Below are 11610 nucleotides of genomic sequence, written 5' to 3'. Positions count from 1 at the left end.
ACATCAAACCAAAGATGACTATGAAGATTATTTATCATTTATACTTTATGAGTTCTTGAAATTAGCTGTAGGGGAACTGCTGGATTATTTAGTGAGTGATTAATAATGTTGTTACAAGGTATTACACTAAAGATTCATAGTTGTGCCTTCATAGACTATATTATTTAGAAGAAGACATGGGATGCAGAATATAAATAAGAAGGGCTATAAAAAAAAACTGCTAAGAACCAGTTAATTTTGCTGGCCGATATATGAATCCACAATAAGGACACAAACCATTTGATTAAAAAAAAAAAAAAAAAAAAGTGTAGCTAAATGAGCATATACCTTATTCAGTACTGGATATGTACTGATAATATATTGACAAGGCAAGATGCATCAATTAATTACCTGTTACCAGCTCCTGCTCTGCTTTATAACTGCTTGACATGCCCACACCTGCTGGACCCAGCTGTGCTTTGCTGTGCTTTAAGGGAATTCAGAGTATTGTGAATAGGAAACAAAACTGAAATTATCTAACAATACCTAAGCTAAAATTGCGCTGCCTAATGAAACATCTTGATATGTTTGGTGGGGCATAATATATATATATATATATATATATATATATATATATATATATATATATATATATATATATATATATATATATATATATATATATATATATATATATATATATATATATATATATATGAATTACATAGATTATTATTATTATTATTATTATCATATTTATTTATTTACTAAATTCTTTCTCAATTATCACTATTTTTGTAGTGTGGAGGCACTTCCCCCACATCATTGTTGATATGCCAAAATGTGTGATAACTCCCCAATAGTTGTGTTCCCTGTTAAGTTATCCATTTTTTTATATTTGGTGTCACTGAATTTGTTTCTGACTTCAGTGATGCTCCTCACAACGCTGCTCACACACACACACACACAGAGAGAGAGAGAGAGAGAGAGAGAGAGAGAGAGAGATCCTGTTTACTCTTTCGTGGTGATACTGGAATGCCCCACCTGACGCGTGTGCACGCGCGTTTGTATGCATGAAAAACATCAGGAAATTCTCTCTCTCTCTCTCTCTCTCTCTCTCTCTCTCTCTCTCTCTGGTTTTTAACTTTTATTTTTGTTCTTCAAATGACATGGCATATGTCAAGTACAGCTTGTCAAGTCTAGCACCTGTGTCTAAGGTTGTCGACTCCTGATAGTACATTTTTTTCCTAATATTATTGCTTGCTTCCTTTATTTGCTTTATTGTTTTTTTTTTCTTGTTTAATACTGTATTTGTATTGCATTTATTGAAATGCTACTGTTACTGCTGCTGCTGTTACTATTACTACTACTATTACTGCTGCTGCTGCTGCGAGGCACCTCAAAAATTATACCGTTATGCTTTCCCGGTGTGGTGTGGAGATTCTCAGGGCGATGGAGGTGGGTACAGTTTGGCGGCTTCCTTAATAAACACATGGAACCTCTCCCTTACATCTGTATATCGCATCTTAACCATTGCTGTTGCTAAAATACCTTACATAGCGACTTTTTATTTTCTGCTGAACAACGGCACTGTTCATTTCACCTCCCTCCACTGGGTAGCCATATTAACAAATGACAGCGAGCCTCTATCAAAACGCCTGACATGTCTCTAAAACAAATGAAAAGTGTAACTGAATCTACTGTGGAAAGTCGTAATTGGTGGCCTCAGGAATGGCCTCATGAATGGCAACGCATGATTGGAGGGATCAGCTTTATAGATATCATGAAATCCTAATACGCGGCTACCCACAAATCCCAGTTATAAACAGCAGAGCTCGCTGGACTTAGAAAATATAAAATTTCTTCACACTCGAGTGCTATTACAGCCATACTAGACACGTGCCCCGGTTATTTTTACGTTTACGGCAAGGTCACCGAATATTTCTACATGGCATGCGAGTTTCGTGCTTGTATGTAACACGGACGTGATATCCAGGTTACCCATCTTCTCTGTTGATAAGATTAGCTAATGCATTCTGGATGGTAGTTAGTTTCGCTCTCAGTTCTTGTGCATTAGCGGCATGGATGAAGGCCTCATGTCATTGATTATGGTGGTGATGCAAGCTTTAAACTCCGTTTTGGTGGATTTTAGCTTTTTAAGATCCTTTAATTTTGGGATGGTGACTGATAGATTAGATACAAGTAGTTAAAGGCTAAACAAGCTATTATAGAGGCTCGCGTCCTTAATGCGTCACAACCACAGCACCGTGCCAAGTTGTGCCACTGAGTTGGGCGAATGCGTTTCACTCACGGTGGTATAATGGTTTCACTGGTTCGTATCCAGCTCAAATGACGATGTTAGGAAACACTCCATAATACTGATGGAGTTCCAGGTTATACAAAATTACCTTAGTTCGGTGGATTCTAGGTGTTACCAATACATATATACACAGGTCTCAGTTCGTACTCCATAGGTTACGCAGCTGAATGAGTCTACGTGGTGGAAGTGCGTGGCAGTTTCCACTGTTGTTGGCTGGTTGTAGTGAATATGTAGTGTGACCCTGGGGAAAAGTGCGCTTACATCCGCTGATTCCAGTCAATATTTTCACGATCCCAGATCATAGCTACTTAATGTATGTTCTTTAATATAGTTAAACTGCAATATGAATTGCCAATTAGCGAACAAGTAAATAGTGTTTTTGTTGGAAATTGCAGATTTCCGTCATGCGTTCTGACGCTGCACTTAAGAATACTGTAGTACTGTACAGTAGCAGCTGCCTCCTGGGGATGCCACATGCACATTGGGCAGGCACGTGAGCCCCTCCCCTACCTCCTTGATTCCCATGACCACACCACTGCTCAGTATTCACTCCATCTATATGATTAATAATAGTATGTGCATTATATGGACCGCATTTCTATCTCTTCTCTAACCAACGATAGAATATCTTAGTTCCCCGAATATTCTCGTTGCTGCGCCTTAATCAATCGAACATTTTCCCGAAAGGCAAGTTGTTAGAAATGCAACACTGCAGGGAGGAGTAACTACTTATAGAAGCTCCAGCCAAGCAAATCTCAGGCCTGTTTTAGTCAAAAACACCTTGATTAACTCCTCACCTGTCTAGCCAAATACGATGTTCATATTTGCACTAATTCAACTCGGGTGACCCTCGCCATGACGATAAGGAAACTTCTTTCCTCAGTGACTAGCAGCACACTGCCCCGGTTCCCGGCCGGTGGTCCCACTAATCCTCGAACTGTTTGAATGTTCGAATCAATGAACCGATTAATAGGCTCGAAACACTGTGATGCCAATACCGAAGAACTTTTACTTTCTTTACAAGCACAGACCTAAACCTAAGCACACACACACACACACACACACACAAACATATAACTTGGAAACTTTCACAAAACTATCCTAAACTGCTACAACTGAACCACCCACACTTAACCAAGCTTCCTTGCACCTACAGCTTGGCCACCCCACCTTAAAATGTCTCCACCTTGTATGTCAAAACATTCCCACCGCTTACTTTCACTTCCTCTTCTTAATGTGACGCTGATGTACACAAGAATCTTATAAATTACTATTAACTAGTGATGTAGCAGTCCGCCTGAATGTAAACCATTATGTGGAAGGGGGGGGGGGGAGATCCAAACAATACGTTTCTCTCTCTCTCTCTCTCTCTCTCTCTCTCTGAGCATAACATGCAGACTAGACCGAAATTAGATGGGAAAGAAAGAACTATAAAATAGTCCTTTTTTAAAAAAAATACAGTTACACAGACCCAGAAGGAACAAATAGAGATGGAGCTAAAACAGGAACTATACCTTTCCTTACAGTTTGTCTCATTCGATTCGTTGGTACTTATCCATCCAAGCCTGCACTATTCCACCAGAAGCACTCAAATGGTAACTTTTCATCTCTTCTCTTTTCGTGATGTACATTGCATTCCTATGAACGTCATGGAGCAGAAAGAATGGGTCACCATCGTTATCACTCACTCGTCTCTTGAGATCATGTACTGAAGTTCCTTCTACCTCAGTCATTACTTTGCACAGAACCTTTAGCTTACTTGCTAAACGCCTCTCTCTCTCTCTCTCTCGTAACATTTTAAGATGAATCATCTAGTACGGGGGCAGATGAAGTTCATTGATCTACTTGTCGCTGCTGTTGTGCAGTGAAAACATCCAACATATATGGTTCCCAGTGTGCATCAATAAACATACCTTCTGGAACAGAAGTTTACATAAAAAATCTGGAGGCAGACACTATCAATCCGCCTCAGTTTGCTTTATTACCCTCATGAAGTCCTCCATGACTACGCGCTGAGGTTGCCCTCTCCAGCAGGAGCTTAACTACCTGCAATTACCAAGTATTCCTGCATACAATGATGTGAACTGCGTCGGGCTGTGAAATGAAATGCGTGTAGTGTGAAGGTGATGTGTTGGTAGTGGTGTACATAGTGAGTATAATTTGCAGTGGATGACTGATGCGTCAGGCTCACCGCCAGCTTCCCTCCAATGTCACACAAGCCTCTGATGGCCGCGCCATGGCCAGGGTAAAGAAAGGCTGCTTCTCTGAATACTTTCTTTCTACAACTTTCTTTAAATCCAAGAAATACAGCTGAGATGAGTACAGACTTCTGTACATTGAAAAGTACAAATACACAGACTTTCACAGACTTGTTTGCTGGCTACATTCGCACTTTTAGAATAATTCACAGACACTGCTTACAGCAGGACACACATCATCTTACTTTACGTACTGTACACAACACTGAGAGTCCTAATGTCTGGTAGGACTCGATATCACTGAGGTGGTCCGTCCAGGGTCCGGCTGAGACACTAGGACCGGGAGGGACCCTGGGGGGCGGCTCCCCCACCACACTGTTTGTACCACACGCGGCTGAGAGGCGGCCCCGCCCGCTACTAAGATGAGGAGTTGGCTGCCGGGGGCTCCACCGTCGCCGCCGCCGCCAGGGACTCGCACTTTGAGGTCGACTCAGAATTTGTGGTTTGTGTGGGGGGAGCGGAGGGGGCCTTGACGGGGAGGGGGGCCATCTGGGAGGTCAGGTGGAGGGAGGGAGCAGGGTTGGGGGAAGGAGATAAGCTGGAGTGTTTACCTAAGCTTAATGATGCTGTGGGGAGTGAGGGGGTGGTGGTGGTGGTGGTGGTGGCTGTGGTGGTTGTAGCGATGGTGGTGGTAGTGGTGGAGGATAAGGTGGAGGGTGTGGTGGTGTTAGTGGTTGTAGTAGTGGTGGCGGGTGAGGAGGGGGGCTGGGTTGTAGTGGGCTCCGGGCCGGGGCTCCCTGACGTGTTGCTGCTTTTCTCAGACTCAGCTGGGGCTGCTGAGTCGTGATTTACCACTGGAGCTGAAGCCAGGGTTGGGGCAGGGGCTTGGGCAGGGGTTGGGGAGGAGGGGGCTGGATTAGTGGCTGGTATTGGGGTAGCAGCAGGGGTTGAAGCTGGGGTGGAGTTACTTGGGGCATCAGCAGCAGGGGACTTGGGATCTGTAGGGGCATCTGGAGCTGTGGCAGGAGTTGGGGTTGTGGTTGTGGTGGTGGTTGTTGTTGTTGGGGCTGAGGTGGAGGTTAAGGCTGGGGTGGAGGTCGGAGTTGTAGTTGTAGCTGTGGTGAGGCCAGTGGTTGGGGCAGGATTGGTGATGGCTGGGGCACTAGCAGGGTTAGCAGCGGCTGGGGCAGGGGCTGGTGTGGCTACAGGGGCTGCAATGGGAGGCGGAACTGGGAGAGACACTGGGGGAAGGGCAGACATGGGGATGGGGAGGGGTAGTGGAAGGGGAGGGAGAGTGGCTGTGCTTGAGGCATCTGAGACCTGTGCAGAGGTGGGGGAGGAGGGAGGGGAAGGGGAAGGGGAGCAATCAGAGACCTCACCCTGCAAGTGAGCCACATTAAAGAGCACCTGGGATAGCTGGGAGGCCACATAGGTGTCAAGGATTTGGCTCATGACCAGCGTGAGGAGGCGGTTCTCAGTGCCGGAGATGACCCGTGCATTGGCTGGCACCCGTGAAAGGTGCACCAGTGTGTTGGCAGAGCGTCGCACCATGTCCAGGCTGGTGCCCATCAGCTCTGGGTTCTCCTTGAGGGCACTCACCCCCTGCACATTGGCCACATTCATGGCCGCTGCCTCTGCCTCCTCAATAAAGGCCACCAGCAGAGACACGCACCCGTTCTGCATGGCGATGACGCGCGCCACACCGGAATCTGCTGCTGAGAAGTAGTGCAGCAAGTTGATGGAGAATTCCCGCAGCACCTGGTCCTCGCCACGACACATGAAGCGGGTCAGCTGGCCGCACAGATTATCGAGACGTGTGAAGGGCGGCGTGGCCAGCACCAGGTCAGTGTTCTGGTCCAGCACACACAGCTTCACTAGCGCCTCAAGGGCTAGCCGCTGTGGGGAGAGGGATGACTGGGGGGAGGTGCCACCAGCCAGGAAGGGATCCTGACCATAAGAGGCAGGACACGTAGCCCAGTGCAGGAGGCCATTCAACAGAGGGCGGGAGATCTCTTCAGGGTACACTGAGAGGTCAAGATTGCCAGCCATGTTGGCAAGAGTGACCAGCGTGTTCTCGTGTACATGGTGAAGGTATGGCCACCACCAGTGTGTGTCGGGGGCCAGCGAGCTACACCAGTCACTCAAGTCGGCCTCCTCGTCACGGTCATAATGTGCAGTGGAGGGGGTACGGCGTGGGTGGTCATGGTGCAGGAGGATGGTCTTTCCAAGCAGTGCCAGTAGTGAGGCTGACTTGCTCATGATGTCCTCATTGCCAGGGATGAAGGAGAGGTTGCGTATCACGGTGCCTACACAGATGACGCGACGTGCCAGCCAGTCTTGCCCCTCCGTTGTGGTGCTCAGTGAGGCCTCATCTGGACTCCATGACTCCTCCTCAAGGTCCTCGTGCGGCCGCTTGAAACAGCCACTGTCTCGCCTCGAGCTGCCACTTTCTCGCCTCTCCAGCCGTTCCTTGGGGGCTGGCCGCTTGGCCAGCACACTTACCGCCTGCTCCTCAGGTCTTTTCTCTGCCAAAGATGGCTCACTGTTTACCTGCTCCTGCTTCACCACAGCAGCTGTTCCACCAATACTACTACTACTGCTACTGCTGCTGTTGTTGTTGGTGCTGTTGTTATTGTTGTTACTGCTGCTGTTGTTGTTACTGATGTTGTTGTTACTACTGCTGTTGCTGTTGTTGCTGCTGCTGCTGTCCTGCTCTGGCTGTGGTTGCTGCTGTGATGGTGGTTGAGGTTGTGCTGACAGAGGCTCACTATCCTTTTTGGCTGCAGTGCCTCCATTACTGCTGCTTGTCTCCTTTGCAGCCTTTTTGTTGTCGCTAGTATGAGACTCCTGTGGCTCCTTGCTGAAGCGCTTGAAGATCTCATCCAACTTGCTCTTGCCCGAGTTGTTGACGCGGTTGGCCCGTGACCCAAAGGTGGCTTTGTTGTCTTTGGAGTTGTCACATTTCTCCCTGGCCAGGTCCTCCATCTTGACCACCCGCTTCTCCTTCATTTCCGCCAGCAGGTCCGCCACCCGGTCCTTTTTCGTTAAGGGAGGTGGAGGTGGAGGTGGCTTTGGAGTGCTGTTGGTGGTGGTGGAAGCCTCCTCTTCCTCTGTCTCCATCTCCTCTGGTGGCTGGTCCTCTGGTTCTTCCTTCACCCGTACCACCTCCATTTTCTCCTTATCCTCCTGATCTTGATCATGATCCTGCTCCATTGCCTCCTCCCTCACCTTCACTTTCTTGACAGGTCCTTCCTCCTGCAAGTCCATCTTCTCCTCCTTCACTTCTTCCTTCACTTCTTCCTTGATGCGGGGAAGCAGGAGGTCAAGATCTACCTTTCCATCCTTACCCGGGAGGAGGCGCGTGAAAGCCAGAGGTGGCACAGCGCTCTGCATGGTGCATATGATGTGGGCGGTGCACTCCCCCCCTCCCACAGACCACGTATCTACCCCAGAACTGAAACCCTCCCATTTGTCCCATTCCCGAACTCCCTCCCGCAGAAACAGCTCCCCATCCCGCCGCACGAATTTGACGCTCTTGCCAGTCTTGGTGATGAGGGTGAAATCCTCAGCGCCACGCAGCACCTCCTCTTTGTTAGCTGGATCGTCATCCTCCAGCCGTCCCAAGTCCAGATCAAGGGTAGGTGAGGGTGGAGGTCGCAGGTACCAAGGCCGGTCTGACTGATCGTGCTGCTCCGCCTGAGTGCAGAGAAAGGAGGATAGATTAGGGTGTGGATATTGAAGGGGACAGGCAACTGGATGAGTGAGTGACTGGGTGAATAGTTGAGTGATGGGCTAAATTTCTAGATAATTACTGTATATTTCAGCAGATAAGACAACTTTCAGATAAGATTTCAGTTAGAATTTAATGGTTTTGGCTGATATTTGTAGTATCAGATGACACCCAAACTACCAAACCATCTATGGTGAAGTTTGGGTCAGTGAGCACCAGAGAACTGAGACAGTGATATACCAGTACAATGAATAAAATAGCTTGAATGTATTACCAGTAATAAGGTACCATCATCATCAAGCACAAAACTAAACCCAAAATGAAATTCCCACCAGTCGTTTTTGTACATTTTCATGAAAAAGGATGGATGGTTTTCCAAAATATAAACAAACCCTTGCCTTGCGCCGCCTATGTATGTCAGGTTGTCGGCCATAATCTTCTCTGTATCACATTTCTTTTGATTAAATACAATAACATTCTTGGCTTTTCTCAGTATATGGACTTCATTCCTATACAACACTGCAAACTGGAGAGATTCATCTTACCCCCAGTTTGCTTTCCTTTACTGCTTAGGTTGGGGTTCCATGTCTTGAAGACCTTTGTATAGCTCCTCCTTCAGCTTTGGGAAAAACTGAGGAATATTCACACAACTTCCTGCTTTATCCATTTGTATACAATGCCAGCAGAAGTTTGTAGTTGTACTACATTAAATTTTGTTTACACACTTTTAAACAGGAATACATTTCTGCGCATTTTCTCAAAACGGATTCCAATTTTACTATGTCTAACCTAACCAAAAGTTGTAATATAAGATTGTTGTTTATTTACAATGGTATTTTGCATAAAATTTTAAGGTCATTGTTTTTGTATCTGGCATATAGGACAACCCCCCCCCTTTTTTTTTGTCTTTTTAGGATGATTCAAATGTCATCTTATACGTCAAAATACATGGTAAGTGAATCTACAATGGAATGAGCGTGCAACTGGCTAGATAATTGAGTTAGTGAGCTAGTGAAAGTGAATGATGAATGATAAAGTGTGAGGCTGGCTGGATGACTAAGTGAGTGGATAAATGAATGGCTAACAAAGTGTGAAGCTGGCTGGATGCCAGAGTGAATCAATACATAAATCATTTAAAAAGTGTGAGGCTGGTTCACTTGATGCATAAAGCTAATTTTGAATCAATGATATAGTGACAATAACATATGATGAAACAAGTAACTCAAGCACACAATAGCAAGGGCTACTGATATACAATCAATAGTTCCCATGAGACTAAGAGAAGGGAATCAGAAACAGTTAAAAAACACCTGGGTTAACACCTTAGCAAACTTCCCTTATTACCACCACCCATGAACCTATACCACAGACACCAAATAATTCCCGCTGCCTTGGTTGAAGCCACAGTACCTTGACCCTCTTGTTGGCGCCTGTAGCTTCATCATCACGGCCAAGCTCCAGCTCTGAGCAGATGTCAAACATGTTGATGAGGCCGCGACGTAAGTGTTCAATCAGGGCCTCTAGCAACCCTGGCATGTGGTGGAGCCCAAAATACACCACTGTCTGGTCATCAAACAGCAGGATGTTCAGCACGTCCAGTGCCCACGTCACCTCGGCTGCCAACCCACACCTGCCACACGGGAAGGAGCAGGCAGGGTGAGGGAAAGGCAGGGTTAGTGTTAATATTCTGTAAGTTGGTTTCTTTTGAGAGAGAGAGAGAGAGAGAGAGAGAGAGAGAGAGAGAGAGAGAGAGAGAGAGAGAGAGAGAGAGAGAGAGAGAGAGAGAGAGAGAGAGAGAGAGAGAGAGAGAGAGAGAGAGAGAGAGAGAGAGAGAGAGAGAGAGAGAGAGAGAGAGAGAGAGAGAGAGAGAGAGAGAGAGAGAGAGAGAGAGAGAGAGAGAGAGAGAGAGAGAGAGACTAACACCCTTCCAAAAAAAGTGAACACTATATCCCTTCATTAAAAAAATCAATAAAAAAATACATACAGAGGAACCTTGGATCTAGAACTTAATTTGTTCCTTAATGCCATTTGAAATCTGAAATAAAAAACCAAAACTATTTTCCTCATAGGAATCAATGTAAAATGGATTAATTCCCAGACACCAGTCTACCATTGAGAGAGCCACAGATGGCGAAAACTGTTTGTTTACATTGAGGCTTTTCAATGGGATCACATTTACCTCATTTCAAAGATTGAATTAGTCTTACAATGTGTGTCTCCTCCAAATATATAAAAACAAAGTAAACCTTTAAGGAAACTATAAATTAGTAATAAACAGCAGCTTATCCTGTCTTTTAATATTTGAAATCAAGTAACTTTGCTCTAAGACCAAATTATGGTACCACAACCGAAGCAATAAGGAGTTAAAAAAGTTTGTTTGAAAACAAATTTGTTCGAAAAGGGAGGTGTTCGGTAACCAAGGTTCCACTGTACTCGAACAAACAATGAACCACCATCTTTACACACAGGTAATCAAATAATGAAGTTAAAAAAATAAATACAATAAAAGTACTGAACTGTTGCTTTTATGACTCACCTGAGGGACATGAGGAGTCTCCAAGGGTCACACGTGGGCAGGTCTGTGCGGGTCATGCGTTTCCTCCGAGCTAGCACCGGGAGTACTGCTTCCACGCTGTCCAGAGGGAACTGATGCTTCCCAGTATAGCCATACAGACCACCACACTGCAGCAAGGGAGAGAGCAGCAAGCGTTAAATGTGGTAAGATGGTACTGTGGTGGTGAGGGGTTACTAGAGTGGAGACGGGAATGCCATGTTGAAAGGTGGACAGAAGAAGGCTGAATATGTGCTGAAGTGGTGGGGAGGAAGATCAATGGAGGAATTGCTATGGTAAAATATGTGGTGTTGTGATTAAAATGACAGCATTGCATGTGGTTGTCTAGCTTGGCTAATATTTCATGCGGAAGGAAAGGGCATTACAATGTTAAAGCATGTTACTGTGGAGTACATTATCAAGATAGTGCAAATGGCTGGCTTTATGTTGGGGGGCATAGAAATGGTGGAGGAAGGTGTTACAATACAAAGAGAGAAAGTGAAGTAAGCCTTTTTTTTATGGAGGAGAAACGTGTTGACAAACCAGGTGTGCTTAAGTAGGAACTGCAGATATCTAAACTCACTAAAGGGGGAGGATGGTTTGTATTATTGAGGAAAGTAATTTTATATGATTACTGGGAAGGAGACAGGATGGTGTGTGTGTATACTACATAAAAACTAGACCATGGTAGCTACTTCACAAATTCTATTTGTAAATGAATCATATATACATTTGTACAAGATTGAGACTTTGCCTGTTTGACCTGCGGCAACACTCACCTTGAACGAGGACCCCGGAGGAACTAGGTAATTCTGTTTGGCGCCTGGCCCTT

At 45.6% G+C, this 11610-nt stretch overlaps 1 protein-coding gene across 1 annotated transcript in view; it reads right to left on the bottom strand.

The window, feature by feature from the left end:
* Positions 1-4559: 4559 nt before the first annotated feature.
* LOC135108334 (trithorax group protein osa-like) overlaps positions 4560-11610 on the bottom strand; it is a 68033-nt gene continuing 60982 nt past the window's right edge. The window contains 4 exon segments of the mRNA XM_064019202.1: positions 4560-8193; positions 9638-9857; positions 10764-10909; positions 11558-11610. The exon segment at positions 11558-11610 is cut by the window's right edge and continues 52 nt beyond it. Coding sequence (XP_063875272.1) covers positions 4915-8193; positions 9638-9857; positions 10764-10909; positions 11558-11610 — 3698 coding nt within the window. The 3' untranslated portion in view covers positions 4560-4914.

This window comes from Scylla paramamosain, chromosome 17 (genome assembly GCF_035594125.1).
Source record: "Scylla paramamosain isolate STU-SP2022 chromosome 17, ASM3559412v1, whole genome shotgun sequence".
In the NCBI taxonomy this organism is placed as follows: Eukaryota; Metazoa; Arthropoda; class Malacostraca; order Decapoda; family Portunidae; genus Scylla; species Scylla paramamosain.
This window is presented reverse-complemented; position numbering and strand designations above follow the sequence as displayed.